Raw genomic sequence first — 18,608 nt, forward strand, 5'->3', positions numbered from 1 at the left:
TAGACCCACTCCTGGTGAAAGCAGACACTGCTACCGTGAACTGGTGTACAAACAGCCTCTCCCCAGGGCTAGGCTGAGAAGAGCACCACAGTAAGAACAACTGAAAGCACCATCTTAGGCATATATGCACAGAGCAGAGCTGGTTGACTAGATATTCCCATTTCTGTCAATGCTGCTTCAAAAGAATGAGTTGTTCAGGACATCAGATCCCATAACTTCCTCTGTGTTTCTGGAGGAGGGATGTTGAGGAGTGACTTCTGATCTAAACTCACTTAGGAAGAAAAAAATTAACTTCAAAAACAGCAGTGTATAAACATTTAACCAGTTATCTTTATTTAGCATGACTAGGGGCTCTGTTGTATGATGGCTGGCAAACATTAAGAAAGTCAATATGTTTATAATCTGAATTAGGTAAACTGAAGGAAGCCAGCCTAGGTTTACTAATTGGAAATCAGTGTAAATTGTCTGTGACTTGCCCAAGTTCACACATGAAATAAGTGGCTGAGAAGAAATATAGTACACGTCACCCAACCCACTACTTTAACCACAAAACTGTCTTTAAATCAGTTTGTACAGCCTTTCATGAATTCCCCCCTCACTATTACCTCCACCACCTCGCACACTTTCTAATTAGAGGCGAGGAAGAAGTGTGTTTACATGTGGAAAGGACCTTTTGATACATGAAACCGTCCTGGTACTGGAAAAAGTCATACTCCTGTTCTTAAATGCAGCATCTGGAACTATTGAGGTCTTTGCTTCCGGTTTTGCTGTTGAAGACTGTTCCAGACCTCCCTCCTTGAGTTTTGTGAACCTAATTTTCTGATTAAGTGTTTCTGCGGCCAATTTATATCCCACTTCATTTTCAGAAAGTATTAGACTTTTGCTTAAATCACTTTTATATAAGTGGTGAGACACCTAGCTTAGTCTGTTATACTCTCTATTATACTCTCATTTCTTCTCTTATGCCTGTAAAAAATAAAGTTTCCACACTTGTGGAGTACATGCATCTGACCAAGAGCTTGTGTGGCCTTTTACTTTCAAATAAATGCCAGGCTACTTCTCCAGAAATTTTCATTTTGTAGATGCAGTAGCAACTGCATAGCAAGAAATGCATAGCATAGCTGAAATAATGTTACTGAGGCAGTTTTTCAAAGTTGCAGAGAGAATCTAAGCAAAGCAAATATTTGTTGTGAATCTTTGGTATGGAAGGAATGGTCATATCAAATCTTCTAGGCACTGAGGTCTTGATATCTACTGACTTGCAAGTAAAATAAGGGAAATGGGACATTGTCTTCACCACCTCTTTTTTTTTTTTTTTTTTTTTTTTTAATTCTTTATACAAAAATAAGCTCTTGAAACAAGAATCATAGCTTTTCTGTTTTTATCTCAAAACTTCTTTATATTCAGGCACTATCCTTTGAAGCTGTCTCAGGCTTTACTTTATTAATACATCTCACTTCAATTTTTGACAGCTCTGCTCAATGAATTGTGCTAGACTCCACAGTACATGCCTTCAGTTGCTCTTTCACTCAAAAGAGCAACTTAGGCATGGGGAATAGTATGTGCCGTTTTCTAATTCCTTTTGTTGAAATAGAAGCGATGCATGAAAACAGGAAGCATAAGAAATGGTTTGCTGAGGTGGTTCTGGGAGCAGATAGTGCACGTTGGTCTCATCCAGCAATGGCTTGTGTTGCCAGTGACCGCAGGCGGTTCTCCCTAGTGTTCACACGGAAGTGGACGATGGGGAAGGCACTCGGGTGGTACTCTTGTCCACAGCTTGCTCATGGCTGTCCAGATCACAGCCTTGCACACAGGTCAGTATAGGGTAGGTCCCAGTAAAGTTGGCTTGCTGTTCTTCATTTATTCTGCTGTGGAGATAGCATGCAAGCCATTTGGTGGTTTTGGCTTGCTTTCACAGAACATGTGAGGTATGTGAATGCAGTCTGAAGGTGAGGCATCTACAAGAAAAAGGAATTTGGCTTCCCAAATAGTGAGAGGAAACTGCTGCTTCCCCCTGCCCTTTGTAACAAATTCTGACTGCATGATGCAAGTGATGAAAACAGCAGGACTCAGAGACTTCATGAGGACATGCTCCAGTGCCCAGAGGGCACACCTGTGGTTTCTGGCAGTTCTGTACTTTTCTTTCTACTGTCGGTGCCTGCCTAGGGACAGGTGAGAAAACAACAGCTAGTTGTCTCTTGTCCCTGGGCTGTAGCATTACCTGCACTGTGTTAACAAGATTATGAATGCATTGATTAGTAGGTATTGTAACCCGTGTCTTAATGTCATCCACAGTAACTGAGGGGAAAATGGAAGTGTCGAAGCGTATTTTGCAGCATTTTGGCACACACCATTAGAGCAGTTGCCTAACATGACCCTCTGGGAAAGCTAATAGAGTGAGTAAAACCAATTTAAAGAGTATCCTTCCATCTGTGTGAGGTCAGTGAGTCAGCAACACCTCATGACAGGTTGTTAACAATGTGCACAGATGTTCTTGGTCATCGTATCAGTCTAATTGTGCCTTTTCCATGTCACCCAAGTGTAAACTGCAAATTTGCTGGATGATAAAAGGACACACTTAAAACATTGTGTGTTTGTTTATGTATTGTCAAATGGTACTGGATACAGCTTTGACAAAGTGTTTGTGTGTGCGCATGTGAGATTTGAAAACAGCATGTACAAGAGAAAAAAAAGAATACAGAGTTACTGTAGCATTCATGAGAGGCCAAAATGTAAAAGATCTTTTATAGCAGGAATTGTTATTATTCAGTGCTGATTGTTACCCTTTCAACAGAATGAATGGGAATAGCTTCTGCTAAATATTTTCCAAATGCAGTTGTTGGAATGAAATGCAGGAATATCCAGTATAATACTGTTGGGAGCTTAATTCTACCTTCTGACCTAGCAGCTTCTAAGATGATGGGCAGGAGGTGTTGATGGAAAAATATCTCCTAGGTTTTTGGTTGGTTGGGGGTTTTTTTTAGTTTTACAACAAAGATGCCCTGAAAGGCTTTTGTTTTTCTCATAAAGATTTCTCTGTTTGCTTTTTCTTCTAGAAATTCAGGCTCTAAGTAGTGCTGCAAAATGTGATTGTATTGTAGAAAACTTTTCTTTCCTCCTTCTCATCCCCCAGAAAATTCCGTCTCTTGGCGAGAGCTCTGGCATCAGGGTGTACTGGGCAACTGCTGCTCTCAACACAGTGAGACCTGATGACAAGGTCTACAAAGCACAGCAGTAAAAATCCCAGTAGTGATCAGTGTCTTCTGTCAACTGGCAGGCTCCTTGTCGCCACTCTTAGCCAAGCATTAACATCCAACTCTTGAAACAAGGGGAGCTTAGCTGAAGTACAGAAGTATTAGCATCATTAACATGTCATTGTTCATCCAAGCCTGCAAGGTCTGGTTGATGTCAGGCCTTTTGTTATGTGGTGGTGACGATGTTTTTAATAAAGGGGAAAATGTACAAGGTTTAATGCTGTGTAGTTTGATATGGCAAAGATGACTTTTGTTGCTTTTTGTTACTGGTTTGTTTAGTGTGCCTATACTCCTTTGCATCTCTCTACTGTAGTTGTTTTGTTTTGTGCTATGCAGTGCAAAAAGCTCTCACTAAAGTGTCTTAGGCCCTTTGGGGGTTATGGGGAAGGCAGTCTCTTTTAAGTCTTTCAAAATGACCTGGAAATGCTTGCTAGGCTTTTTTTTTTTTAAAGACCCTCAGTTATAACATTTCTATCTTGTACATAGAAAGCCCAGAGGGAATTTGTAAAGGATTTTACTTTTCTTTTTTTTTCTCCTACAAAATCTTTTTTTTTCCCTCTTAAGCACAAGGGCAACATTTTTGAACTGTTTAATAACATGACCTGTACCAGCTCCTCTCAACCTGCTGGAGTGCCCCAGTGGGCTGAGTTCCTTTATTAGTAAATTAAGAAAACAAATTTAAAAACTCTGTTCCATTTCCCAACATACACACTGCTGTGTGCTGCAGAATTCCTGGTTTCAGCTCGGTGACTTTAAAAGCACTTTGGATAAGAGAGGCAAACAGGTAGGCGAACCAGTCCATTTTGTATCACATACTGACTTTGCCTAGACCAAGATAGGCTGTTAATTTGCCTTGAAATTCACTTTGAGTTTTCATGTTTGAAATAAAAACTGAATTGTGGTTGGTATAGGTAGTGTTTTTACAAGTTACTATTGTTAAAGCCTATCTCTAACACATGCAAATAAGCTGGTCCGTAAACATTAAGGGGCTTGTGGGTTATGAAGTGATGTCCATGCTTAGACAGCTACTTGATGCAAACAGCTCTAAAATCCTGGTCCAGGGACCAAAGGAGACTACACAAGCAAAACCACCTCCCTGGCTTGCAGAAGGCATTCAGTTCGGACTGTCAGTCCTGCCATAGAGGGCAGACCAAGAAAAGGACGTTGTTTGGTAATGAGCTTCCATGTTCAGCTTGTTGGCTCTCCCCATAGCACAGCTGTCTGGGTGACAATGGGTGAGCTTGTGACCTTCACGCAACCACTCCAAGCCCTTCCTTTGACCTTTCAGAAGAGTGCCGTAGACCAGGAGCAGCTTCTGCACAGGGCCTTTTTTCTTTCTGTCTTGTCCCTTAAGTGTCCCTCCTTGTCTCACCTTTGCAATCGCTTCGCTTAAGTATGGGACAGCTAGCTGTGCTGTCCTATGTGCTCCTAGGAAGGGGGTGAAAAGGCAAGTATTTTTACAGGGTGCTAAGTGAGTACAGAGCCCTCAACCACTATAGGACCCTTCAGCAGGATGCCCTTCACTTCATGGAGGAAGACGGACACAATGCCGGTGGCCCCTCTCAAGAAATGACAGCCCAGGACGGTGCCTGGGGGGTGACCCTTTGGCCCACGCTGCAGCTCATGGTACCGGTGCCACCCAGCGGCTGACCCCGACAACACCCCCCGCCGGGACGAGCGGCCGTTACCAGCCGTTCCTCGCGGCCCCGCCCCGCCCCCCGCGGCGCGGCCCCGCGCATGCGCCGCCGTCCCGGCGCGCGCCTCGCCCGCGAGCGCCGGCCGCGGCCCCGCGCGGCAGCGCCGCCTCGCGCAAGGCCCCGTCTCCTCCCCCACAATGCACCGCGCCAGGCAGCCTTTGAAAAAGCGGCGCGGCTCGTTCAAGATGGCGGAGCTGGATCAGCTGCCTGACGAGAGTGAGTAGCTGCCCGTGCCCCGCCGCCGCTGCCTGGCCCCGCTGCTGCCGCCCGCCGCCGCCCGGCCCCGCCGCCGCGCCCCGCCTCCGCCCCGCGGCGGGCGCTGTGCGGGGCCGCAGCCCGAGCCGCCTCCCTGGCAACCGGGCCCCCCCCCCCCCGCCCCGGCCGCCGCCGCCGCCGCCGCCCCTCCCGGGCGAGGCCCCGGCCCGGGCGGCGGCGGCGGGAGGTGCCGGCCGCGGGGTGCCGCGGCCGCGGGGCGCCGGGCTGCGCCCCTCCCGCGGTCGGGCGAGGCGGCGGGGCTGGCCGGGCGGCACCTGCCGGGCGGGTGCGGGGCGGCGGCGGCGCGGGCGGCGGGAGCCCTGCGGGGAGGGCGCGGGCTGGGGCCGGGCGTCCTGCCCCGGGGAGGGGGCGAGCAGGGGGGCGCCCCGCCGTGCTGGGGCGGGGAGAGCGGGCGGGCTCCTAGCGCGCACTCCGGGCAGCGCGGCCGCCTCGAAGGGGCCGGGGGTCAGGGGTGCTCGCTGCGTCTGGGGGCACTGACAAGTGCGGAGGGAGGGGGGGGGGTCCTTGTACGGGGAGAGAATGCGAAAATACATGCTCGCACACATACAGAGCTATACATCTGTGTAGGTTTTGTGTGAATGCAGTTTTTAACATGCTGGGTGCACGCAGGGGTTAGATGAAAGCTCATTTACTGTTGAGGCAAAAATATACATTGCCGTATATGTGGATTCATGCACGACATACTCAAGTGTTGTAAAGGAGGAAATGATTCAATGTAAAATATACCTGTAAGAAGGCATGTCAATATAGCATGTAACAGATACTGTAGAACTTAGGAAGACGTTAAGAGTTTCACAAGTAAATTGATGAAGATGCAAGTATATCGAAGAGAAAACAGGGGCCATAAAGGGGATGTAAAGGACAAGTTGATCGTGGTCTAATGGACATGCTTTGTGCCGCTCTTCAGTGGCATTCGAAGTAATCAATGGGGCAGTTTCTATGTGCTGTGAATTCCAGGTTGACTGTAACCATGTGCCACAAGATGCCTAAGCTGCTTGCTGAAAGAGAAAAGTGAGAATTCCTTGATACCCAGCAGTGGTTGACCAAAGTCCTAAACTGAATTAAAAGAAGGAAAAAAAAAAAAGGGGGGGGGGTTCAGCCCTTTCTATTCTGCAGTCTTTCCTCCACCCTATTACAGGTGTTTTGGAGCCCTTTTGCTTCTAGCAATGCTATAAGCAGGAATCATGATCCTCAGTCTGAGGAACCGCAGGACAGAGAAGGCATGAAATCAACCATCAGTATTTCTCATGGGCTCTCATAATCATCGCTGTATTTTAAGTTCTGGCAATCGAAGCTGAAGATGGTCTGTAAGTAATGGAGATTCAGAAAATGACGGAAAAAGGGATTTGAAGGTTTTTGAGGGAGGCCATTTGGAAGGCGAAGACCGCTTATCTTAAAATGGCACGTAAGATGGACATAATGAATGAGGTGGGAAGAATTAAGCAAGTGTGAAGGCATCACTTAGAACATAGGTGCACAACTGCACACTGCTACATGTCATGCATATGGATACTTGCAGAAGTTACTTGTATATAACTGTTTACACAAATATTTGACCAATATTTTGTTATGTTTACGAGATACAGCATCACTGTTACAGGTTGCTGTGTAGCACCTTCATCTGCTCCAAAACGTGTGCATCTGTGTAGCATTCACTTTCAAGTTACTCATGTAATATCTTTGCATAATAAGCTTACATGTGATATTCATAGCAGTATATATAGGAAGATTCATGTACAGATTAGTCACTATGTGGTGGGTGCATTTTACAATATACTGTGCGTCTGCAGTCACTTATTCACATGGAACACAGCCCTATATGTTCATTCTGTTAAAACTGAACAGGTCATATTGCAAATAAATCACTTAATATGGCAAAATAAATGTTACATCAAATAGCTCTCATTAATAACGATGGCAGTCATCTTGAGCCCTTTTGGTTCTATGAATTCACGGTGGTTGTTTGGTCAGCTCTTTCAGTAAAAAAAAAAAAAAGGCACCGTGTGAATACGCACCAGTATATTCACAGGAGTTCTCTGGAGAGCTATACCTCTTGTCAGAAGTGAGTTAGGGAGTAGGGTAAGATCTGGGAGATAAATGCCCCTCTATTAGCTGTTGGGCTCTATTCTTCTGAGAGGAGAAAATACATTTTATTGTTTTTGCATGAAGATTTCACTTTAATGATTTGTGCGGAGAATCCATTGTCATTCACTTAATGAGGATGTAAAAGGGTTTTATTGGGCAAGAGGATTCTCCTCAATAGTTTGATCCTGTAATTTTGTAGATTACATTGAAAGTTATCTTAACATAGTTAAATTTTTATAATGGTTTTCAGCTTAATAGTGTTAAGTCTTTATAGAAGGCATTACCTGAAATTATCCACAGTGATCGAAGAAAAATATAGACTAATAAGCATTTCTCCATAAAAGGTAGTGTGATTTTTGGTTTTCCTAAAAATCATTTTCTGGACTTCCAAGAAGTTTAGAATTGCTTTCCAAATCTGTCAGTATCTGTTGTTGTTTTGTATGCCAGCTGTAGCAGAGCTGTGCTGAAGTGAAGCACTGTAAATTTCACTTCAGGGGAAGCTGCAAATAAGGGCCAGGCTGAAACTAGTGCATTTAGTAGCCTCAGTAAACCTACATACAAAAGGGTAGATTTTTGCTTTTAGCGACACCGTTTCACACTATTTTGTGTGTCATTATGTAAGTTCATGAACATACCAACCACAGAAAGAGGTGACTTTGAATTCAAATCTTGCTTCTAACTACGGTGTATGGATCTTTATTACAACTCTGACAGTTGTCAGGAGAAAAACTAGGTAATATCCATATATATCCAGCACCATTGTTTTAACGGAAGGTATTTATGAAGGCTCATCATAAATTAAAGATAGAACTGACACTCTGTTTGGTACAGCTCAGTCATGTCCACTGTACCATGTTAGACACTGATTAATACAAGTCATGGACCAGCTGAGAGAACTCTAATTATTAATTAGAAGCATTTTATTGCTTACTGGATCTATGCTCCCCATTCGTAAGAGTGGACGGTGTGTAAGTTACTGTTCCTACTTTTACCTTACCAGAGAAGGCACCTGTGCTTCCAGAAGCTACCTTTAAGTATGAAAAATATTTTTTTTTCTTCTCTTTGCCACCTTCATACAGCCTACAAGGATGTAAGTAAGATTTAACAGGTCTGTTGCTTCTCCTGTAACAGATACTGGAACACAAGATGTTAATCAGTTTTACTCAGGCTTGTGCTATAATGCAAACCCTTGCTGGTAGCGTCATTGTTACAGTATCCTCTTGACTCATGAAGCAGACCCATACTGCAGGTATATTTGAAGGTAGTATGCTTCTGCTGGGCTGACATGGCCCCTAAGGTTTGTATTTATTTAAGTTTGGTGCAAGTAGGGAGTGTTTTGTTTTTTCATCAAATAGGGAATTACAAGTTTTACGTAGTGTTGGTGGACTGCTGGAAACGTGAAAGTTTCAAAAAGTTGGTCTTGTGCTCCCATTCCTATTCGTTCTGGTTCTGGTGAACGGGATGGGTTCTAATTACACTGTAACTATCACCATATGTAGTTTATTCTAAGTATAGGATTGGAAATGAAAAAAAGATATAAACTTAGTCCTGATTGACACTGATTTCATATGGTTTTCTGTCTACAACTTAGTTTATAAGGGGGAGTAACAGAAGCTTTACAAAATTATTGTTGGAATCTTCTATAGTGGTGTAAGAATAAGCTTATAAAAAAGTTGGACTAGCTCATGACTGCCAGACTTTCAGACTTGTATATAATGTCTGTGAATTTTCCCTGACATAGCATATAGTAAATTAGTAAACCATAACTCATTTACCACATTAAAAAGTTTTTAATTAAACATAATATAGTCAGTGGCAAGATGATTGAAACTTTGTAGTATGGTAGGAACTATACAGTAGTTTCACTTTCAGATTTGAAATCTGATTAAATGGCATTTGTGTCTGAGCAGTTGGACAGTACCTGCTTGCCCGCTGACAATTTCAGTAATGCCCCTGGGCAGTGAATGTTCCTCAGCCTGGGAGGGCGAGGAGTGTAAGGCGCACAACTGCCCCTCATAATATATGCTTATTGTATCTGCTAAATTTATTATTGTTATATTCTTCTGCAAAGTTGGTATACCATCCTGTTGAAATGAATAAGGGAGCTCACAATGATAACCTAAAATATGAGAGAGTTGGCAGTATCTAGGATTATATGCATTTCCTGTAGTTAGGGCCTTTTCCCACTAGCGCTGGAAGGGAAGAGGGATATCGTCATCTTGTATGGAGCAAAATTCTGTGAAGAGAGAGCGATTCCATGGCAAATCCTGTAACCAAAAAATTACAGAATATCAAAGGTCCCATTTGCAGAAGTTTTTTAAACACTAATCGTTGGATTTCTATTTTGGAGACAAAATTGTTTACGCAGGCTTTGCACCCAGTGCGTGACTAAGTTTAGTTGATGCATTCCCCGCTTCCCCCCTTATCTCCTGGTAATTCTGCAGTGGAGGTAAATGGTGGGCAGTTTTACTGCTGTAAACCAGATGGCTGTTTTTTCATGTCTCAGAAGGGAAAAATGGTTGATTGTATTGAAGTATACATAGTGCTGTCTTGTCACTTCCTACTAGTAATAGCAGTCTTATTTGTGGGTTATTCAGTTGTAAAGTACATGGAGTAAAGCTGAGGTGAGACTCTCATAAAAACAGATGGCATGCAAATTAAACCAGAACACTGTCACTGCAGGCCTGGACAAAGCTAAATTTCTGTATTAGTGTGTTCTTTTGCACAAGTAACTCCGAGTGAGGAGGGCCAGTGGAGTCAGTTGCATAGAAAACAGTGCAGTCCCGCCTTTAATCAAAGTGAAAGCGTGCTTAGCTAGTTAAAGGTTCAGCAGCCTGGGGCCACCAGCAGGAGCAGAGCACTGAGCTACTAGTGAGTGGATCATTTCCATGTCACATGTAGGCATCTATCACATGTATCAACAAGTGACGGGTGAATCAGGGAAAGAAGCTGGAATGTGGTAGTGATAGGTGGCAAAGTGTTAACCTTTTACGGTACAGGTAATCAGCAATATACTACTCTTTTTAGTACTGTATGTTGCTAGATCTTGCTAATGCTATACCTAGGGGTTTGTTGTGTTTTGGGACAGGCAGAAGGGAAAGGGGAGGAGGAACTTTCTGCGTGGACTTTCATCCCCTAGATGGAGGCAGCAGCGTAAGGAAGGCACTTCAGGCAGAAATCATCTTCCTGACCCCTAGCACAATCCCCTGCTATGGTCCACAGGCACCCTCCCCCTGCGTAACCAGCTGCTCTGCTCTGACACTTCACCCAATAGATGGGGGAGAGATGTGGCCCAGCTCTAGCTGCTTTGGTTTTCCATTGCAGGTGCAAAGGGGCCATGGCCATAGCGCTGCCCTACTCTGGACGTTTAAGGCGAAAGGTCAGCAGAGCCATATGACGTTCGGCACATGAGACAGTGCTCAGTGTTAATTTCATGGGTGCTAAAGAGTACCCACCATGAATACTTTGGGCATCATTTGTACTGCATACCTTTACAATTACAGTGTTACTATGGTATTAGTATATTGCCCATCATGAGCGTGTAGTGTTGGAAAAAGAGCGTTTTGTTGTTTGTCTGCACAAGTCCTGCAGCAGAAATCACAAGGATGAAAAAATCAACTTCCATCCAGTAGTTAAATTAGGATTTGGATTTACATGAATATCAGTCCATTAGTGAGTTCATAACATGAGGGAAATGCTGATCCATGCTTGAACTTAAAAGTTATTGTTCTGGGGTTTTTTTGTTTGTTTGTTTAACTCTTCAGCAAGCCCAGAAGTTTTGAGGGAGCTTAAATGCTGCCACTCAGTTTTTCCTGTCACGCATGCTTTTCTCTTTCTAAGTTTCCCCGAATTAGCTGTCCTTTTAATGGCCAGTCGTTTGAGATGCTTCCTCTCTGCTAAAGCAACTTGTACCGTGCTTGTGTGGATGAATGATGTCTGGCAGGGTTAATGACTCAATATGTAATAAAGGCTTATGTTTCTCCTACCTTCTCCACAGGTTTGCTCTGTCACACCATTTTAGAGCCATCCATGTAGTTAATTACATATGTTTTTGAGGTGTAGCACAACTGGTGTTAAAGTAACTGATGATCTGTGCAGAATTTAGATAAAATAGTGTAATGATCTGGAGAAGAAAGGTTTTATTATTACTCATCTGAATTATACAATTTCCTATATTGATTTCAGTATGCTCTCATGACACCTCTCTGTGCTCACATATTAGTAAAATCAGTAGCTATGGAACTTCCCTTTAGTTATTTGTAACCTTCACTTTCAAAATTGTGGTCAGTTGTTACAATTTTTTTATTTAAAAAAAAAACTGAAAAATCTTTCACCATTATGACGTGTGTGTCAGGATTCCTGTTTAAAATTAAACACAGCTTCTCAACAGCTGAGCTTAAAATCTAAACTGCTTTGTTTCATGTTAACACTGAAAATATACATCAGGGCATCCATAACTGCCCGTAATGAATTGCAGTAATACTCTCTCTCTTTTGTTCAGTTATGGTATTTTCAGATGGGGAGGAGGGGATGGATGCTTATTTTTGAACTTAAATGTGACCTTAGTTTTTTTGAATCGAAGAAAAGATTTTGAATTATTTTTCCTGTGCCTCAAAGCCTTTCTCCACATAAGAAATATGTTTTAGAGGGAGAGGTAGTGGTGTTTCTCTTCAAGTCTGTTCCTGTTGCTCACGAAGCGGTTGCTGTAGCTTATCTCCCTGGTGAGGCTCTGTAAGCACTCTCCCGCGCTAGGAGAAGCGACCGGGGCTGGCGAGGCAGCGGTCCCGGAGGCTGCGCCGGTGCTGCCGGGGCGGGAGTTCAGGACTAGCGGAGCTGTCCAGCCGCCACCCCGTGAGCAGCCGCCGCCGCAGAGCGGGCTTCTGTCTAGCCTAGCCTGAGAAAGTCGTTGTCCTAACTGCGCTGGACTCGGCCCGCTGAACAGTATGTTAACATTGAATTTTTTTAATTCAGTTTTATATGCACTCTTTGAAAAATCACCCCTTGTTAATGTTACAAAGCATATAAATACACTTATTCTCCTCCCATAGGTACTAACAGGCTTCCTCTTATCATGCTAGTAAATGCCTCACAATCGCTAGCGCAGTTTTTTTACTGCTCTTGTGTTGCACATATTCTACGGATTTTAAGTCTAGAAAAGGCCATTATAATCCTCTTCCCTGACATTCTGCGTCAAGCATGCGACAGGATTCGTATTTGTGGAATTTCTGTACATCAATTCCGTGTTTCCTGTTTCAACTATGGTTTTCTCTTTAAAAGCGTATGTGAGCTTGATTTGACTTTGAATGATAGGGAGCTTGTCATGCCATTTCTTAGTATGATTAATATAAAAAATACTGTTAAACTCGTGCATTCCTTGCTAACCTGAACTTATCCAGTATCATCTTCAAACAGTTAGATCATGTTTTACCTTTTACCTTGTAAAAGAAGGATGCAGAGCTATTTACTATCTAAATTATCTTCCTTTGTAGATACTTGTGATCAATGCAGATCTTGACCTTCTTTGGGAAGAACAAGATTGGAGTGTCTTGACTTTCTCGTAATAAGGCATGTTTTTAGATCTTCAAATCTTTCTCCTGGCTCTGCTCTGAACTTTCTCCCATTTTTTCAAACTCTTGGTCCAGTGTGAACACCGTGTTGAAGTAATTTATTTACTAATATGCTATGCAAAAATCGGAACCCAACAGGATACTAAAACAAGACTAAGCCACTTGTACAGTTCCCTTTGGAATACCGTGACAGAGCAGCGTATCGCAAGTAGGCCTTGTAATTTCACTACAGCCACTGCTGTAGTGAGTAGGCTGTACTTCTTCCCTGAGCTGAGCTTTTTACTCTCAGTATTAAGAAAGTCACCTCAATGACCCGCTGACCCTTGAGGCAGATTGTGGTTGTAACATCCTAAGTGATACACAGACCCTGTATTTCTTCCTTTCCACCCATTGCTTTTAATGTGTTTGATGTCTGTAGCAATGAAATCTGTGTCACTGTCATAATAGGTGTTTACATTCAAGTGTGTATATATATTTTGCTTTAATCTCTTTGTTTATAATTAAAATGCTAGTTAAAAAGGCTGTCTATGGTTATATATTTGTTGGTCAGAATGAAAGTTGTATACAAAATTACTGGTATTTAATGTGAGGCTGGGATACTAGTAAACCAATAATTATTTTAATTAAAAATTAGGATAGTTGTAATAGACTTAATTGCACAGTGATTCAGGATAGATTTTTTTATAGTTTTTCAAATACTTTTATCTGTATTAAAATTTGGTTGTTTTTTGTTTTAACCGATTATTTCTCAGAAGATCATTCCAGCTTCCATTTATGTGGCCTTGGTTGTACATAAAGTAGTGCCAAATTAAACAGAAAAAGTAAAAGGTACCATTTTTCTTAAGGTTTGCTGTTTTTAACAAGTAGCACCTATGATCAGTATGATTGAACTTGACAAGAAAACCCAAGATATTGTTGCCTTTAAGGTAAAATGAAGTTTATATGCATCTCCATTGTCATTTTAATATCCTACATGTATTCTAATGTTTTAGACTACAGAAGTGTAAATTCTGGTAATTTCCTGCAACTTATTACATTAAAGTAGTTTAGTTTCACTACGGACATGCCTTGGACAGGAGTTTCCTACTTGAACACTGGTGTTCCTGAATAAAGATGCTCTTTTCTGGTTATGTTACCTTAGTTGCAGGTTAAGTGAAAATAAATGAGCACTCTTATTCTGGCATGCATGTTGAGGATTGTGGTTTTGGGGAAGCTTACTGATTCATAACTACCCCGTGCAGACAATACCTTAGCCGCTAAGGCTGTTTTGGAGTGTTAATCTTATAAAACGAGAAGGTAGCACAGTAACAGTGCTATCCGTTGCTTGGTGTTTGTGTCGCCAGTCACTTACTGGGCTGCTCTGCTGACCCATCGTCAGTCTCACAGATGAAGCATCTGAGTTCGATGGTTAGCAAAGCATCTTGGGCACTTCAGCTATGAAACTAAACCCCCAGTATAATGCTTTGCGGCCTCTTGCTGAATCGTTAGGTTTTCGCTGTTGGCGTATTCACCCTTGAATGAGTTCATTGGACTTGATTTGTCTGAGGAAGACACACAGAAAAAGAGGGCGTTGTTCAGCCTTGTGGATGGAGTGCCTGAGATCTTTCGGAACAGTGATCCATTCTGGAAAGCCAGCGTTTCCTCCATTTGACAGTCCTCATGGTACTGCTTTTGCCTGTCCCTCTTCAGTGCCACGTATAGTTTCCCCATGTTTTTAAACTGTGTGTACTTGTTAATCTCAGCACACGTCTCACTATCCCTTACATTAATCTTTGAGGGAGAAGTATTGCTTCACTGGCCATCACATGACTGTTCCACTTTTCAGGACTGCACTCTTGGTGGATAGCAGGGACCCCACGTATTTATGCAAGCACAGTATGCAGTATCTGTATTTGTGATACTGGAGAACTTTGAATTGGTTTCAGTCACAAAAGTGAGCTCATTACAGTCTCCTAGTAAGTTGTAATATATTTGCAGCTGCATCAAACAAGCAATGGGGTGGAAGTATGCAGTTTGGAGATAAAGCTTGTTCAGAACTGACTGCATTAAACGAAAGTGCTCAGGATCCGAAACTGTTTTGTGGATGTGAAACTAAAGGCAGGAAGAAGAAAGTGAATACGCTTTCAAGGTTTATTGGTCGTAGCCATGTAATGCTATACCTGGTGCCATGGAGAGCGTATGGGGTTCATTCATTCAGCTGTGAAAGATTTGATATTAAATTGCCCTTTCTGCCTAAGAATTAATTAAGAATGCATAGACTCTGCATAGGTTGTGTACTTTGAAATACCTTATGATTTATATGGGCTTTCTGATATATTACAGGTTCTTCAGCAAAAGCACTTGTGAGCTTGAAAGGTAAGAAATTTAATGTCTTAATTTACTGTTGTACAAATGAAATGAATAATCTGACTTTCAGATTTACTGAGTTTCTGGCTTTGAAAGCTTCAGCAAAATAACATTTATTAGAGAGGATGTTTTGTTAAATTATGGTTTTTTTATTGTGGATATCTGTTATCTGACTGATGCTCAGCAGTTGAAACTACATGCGTGTTTAGGCACTGTTCTTTTGGGTGGCATTTCTGAAATGTGTTTTTTTTTCTTTTCAAGTACTGCTTAGGCATCAGGTTTGATGAGAAAATTGAGGTAATCTTTCCTCCCTTGAGGATGAGATAGGAGAAGGATTCTTCATGCAACCTGTACGTGTGACAATTTACAATAGGGAGGAAATTCATAATCTCATTGTGTTTTCTATCAGCAAGTAGTGGGAGAACTAAAAAATCTGTTGTTTCCTATATTCTTTCTTTGAAATTATTTTCATGAATATTACATAAAAATTTTGAATGCTTTTACTCTGCCAAACAGTAGAAGTTTCATTATATATTGCATTAAACAATGAAGAAGAAACAGTCTGCTGAATGTGTTTTAGTAGTGTCGGTTAAGTTCAGCAGGATTTGGGGGGTTTTTTTGTTTGGAGTGCATCCCCTTAAATCATTTTTTAGAGTCAGGAAGAGGACAGGACTTCTAGAGCTTTGTCTTCTTCAAGATTCAGTTACAGCCATGCTACAGTTGTCTAGGTGTTTGTCACCTTGGCAATGGAAGTAATGGATTCCAGCAAAGAGGGATTTCATGAAATCTAAATTTTGTGTCAAGAGAAAAAGCTTTGTTCTTGGTTCTCCTTGTTCTGAAAGCCTCTTTTTTTTTTTTTTTTTTTTTTTGAATGTTCAGAACAACTTAATAAAAATGTTGGTATCTAAAATCCATTCATACTTGACTCAAAAGAAAACATTGCAAGTAACAAATATATTAGTATTTGACAGTATTATGCTAACATTTGTATAGTAGTTATATTAACAAAAAAATATTAATGACATGAACTCTTCACAACAGAGGGAAGTTTATCCAGTACATGGAATGAAAAGTACAATTCTCTACAGAAGACACCCATTTGGAAAAGCAAGAATGCTGGTTCTGCTGTGGAAATGGTAAGAAGCAAATATGTTTCAAGAAACAAAAAGAGACGTTTTAGGATGAGCAAAATACCATAAAGTGAACCAAATTTGAGTATTGAATAATTTGCCTGAGATTTATAGTTTCACATTTTCAAAATATTAAACTATATCCTTCACAAGTACTCTACGCAGTTCCAGTGTGAAATGAAGGCATATTTTATAAATGAATAAACAAACAAATTAAACTTATGACTTTGTTCAAAATAGATGTTAGTCATTTTCTCTCTTTTTTGTAAAGCAAGTGCTGTATGGAATATTTGTACTGTATCTACCACCATGAATATAGGAATCATCATTGCTTATAAACTGTTTGGTCTATCTCATGAAATATCTCATTTTGAATTTTGGCTAAGAACTGATGCATAAGGAAAAGGAAGGAAAAACGTCATAATGCGCTTCCATCCTTGTGCCTTCTGAGGGGGAATATTTTATTAAAAAGGCAATGAAATGTCCTGCAGTATTCTGAGAGCACTCCTAGGAGACCTTAAGTTAAAGAACTGCTTTGGGGCAGGTGGGTGAAAAGTAGTGACCCTGCAGAGGTCACTCTGAGATCATGTTTCTGTTCTTTGGTTTGACCATTTCTCTCTCTCTCTTTTTGAATCATTCCATTGTCCTTTCTTTCCTCATCACATTCAAGCTTTTCTTGGTCATTCTCAACCTCCTCTGCCTGTACCTAACTATTTTTGTTTTGTTTATGCTACCGGCTATGTCACACCAGTGCCTTGTTTGTCCACATCTGTAACTCTGCGTGTTCTTTTCTGTTACACCCTGGTAGATGGCATACTCTGGATTGCTGTGCAGACCTCTCTTGCACTCTTCTGGTGCCACCTTCTTCCACACTAATTGCAACCAACTTTCTCAAATCATTATTTGTTTATTTGTAGTGAGCTGCTTGTTTATTTTCAGGGAAGTGTTTGAAAACTCTTGCACTTGCCTGCTCTGTACATAATCAAAATATCTGAGCAGCATCCAGTAGCGCTTTAAGCGATGTGACTAACATCTGTCATGTGTAATTTTTCTGTGATCTTCTCCCTGTAGAGAGAAATGTACACAGAAAAGGGCCTTATTTTGGTAGGATTCATGCAGATGTAGGTACACGTGTTGCTAGTGCTTATGCTAGAGAAGACAAGGTCTAAAAATGCAGTTCTAGACAGTAGTGATCTTTGCGATGGCCCTTAGTTTCTGTGGGGGTTTAAGTCACAGTTTCTGGCTGCTCAGTAGGGAAACTCATCCTTTCACAAAAACAGGCTTTAGCAGTAATCTAGAAGACTGCATGTGGATAGAAATCACTAACTGTAATATTTATGCCAAAACTTTAAGGATGCTGGCTTTAAGTATTGAAAGTAAGTGGTGAGACTTTGAATTTGATTCACTATTCTGTGGGAAGCTGGGTTAAGAACAGAGGATAGACTGATATGTGTGCGGAAGGCTGTGCTGCTGATGAGTGATGTGGTCTTCTATACCAGTTTGCGTTTCCTAAACACTGTAAGTTTTGAATATATGTTGTACTGTTGATTGAAAAATCTTCCAAAACTGCTCGACCTTTTTAGCGGAGTTGGATGGCACCTCTTTGCAACACTTCTTCCTTTTTTCTGGTGCAAGACATAGGCAATCCAAACTGATGAAGCAGTTTATCATTTTGGATAGTTCCTTGGAATATGTTTTGGCAGCTTCTGTTGAGGCTCGTAAATCAGTCTTCTTGGCCTGTAATATAGCCTCAGCATAAGGTTGAAATTTAAGTTTTGTCTTGTTTGTTTGAGCATTTGTGTTCCTGTGTTGGCATGTGCTCTTCATCTAGTACGGTGTCAGAAAATCAAGCAGATCTATGTAGACATTTGGGAGAAAGAAGTTATTCTGGAACCAGCACCTCAAATACCAAGTTTGGGATAAAATTATGAAAATTCAGTGGGAACCTGACTGTTTTCCCTGTGAGTGGAATCCTGTGATAAAAACAAATTTGGGGAATTCAGGAGTATAAGAATCTTTATTGTGGATTCAGGAATGTGGAGCTGCTTTCTTCCTCAAAAGTTAGAAACATTCTGACCTTTTCTTTTTAAGATAATGGTTTGTCCAGAACATCAGAGAGGGTATAAAAGAGCGTAAAGACACTGTAATTGAAATTTAAGTTTGCTCTTGAGACGGTGTAGTAAATAGGAATATGGGAAGAAAAGAACTCTGTATCTTGCTGAAGAGAGAAAAACATCCAGAACAATTAATATG

At 41.6% G+C, this 18,608-nt stretch overlaps 1 protein-coding gene across 3 annotated transcripts in view; it reads left to right on the forward strand.

Moving 5' to 3' along the window:
- The first annotated feature begins 5,040 nt into the window (after positions 1-5,040).
- The window catches only part of LIN9 (lin-9 DREAM MuvB core complex component), a 39,555-nt gene continuing 25,987 nt past the window's right edge, over positions 5,041-18,608 (forward strand). The window contains exons 1-4 of one of the 3 annotated variants that reach the window (XM_064509942.1): positions 5,097-5,167; positions 12,802-12,877; positions 15,202-15,234; positions 16,267-16,361. In XM_064509942.1, the coding sequence (XP_064366012.1) occupies positions 16,359-16,361 (3 nt within the window). In that variant the 5' untranslated portion in view covers positions 5,097-5,167; positions 12,802-12,877; positions 15,202-15,234; positions 16,267-16,358. Of the gene's footprint in view, positions 5,168-12,801; positions 12,878-15,201; positions 15,235-16,266; positions 16,362-18,608 lie in introns of all 3 variants that reach the window. The other 2 variants (XM_064509940.1, XM_064509941.1) reach the window with 2 other exon arrangements.

The sequence above is a fragment of the Dromaius novaehollandiae genome, chromosome 3 (genome assembly GCF_036370855.1).
Source record: "Dromaius novaehollandiae isolate bDroNov1 chromosome 3, bDroNov1.hap1, whole genome shotgun sequence".
NCBI classification, from domain to species: domain Eukaryota; kingdom Metazoa; phylum Chordata; class Aves; order Casuariiformes; family Dromaiidae; genus Dromaius; species Dromaius novaehollandiae.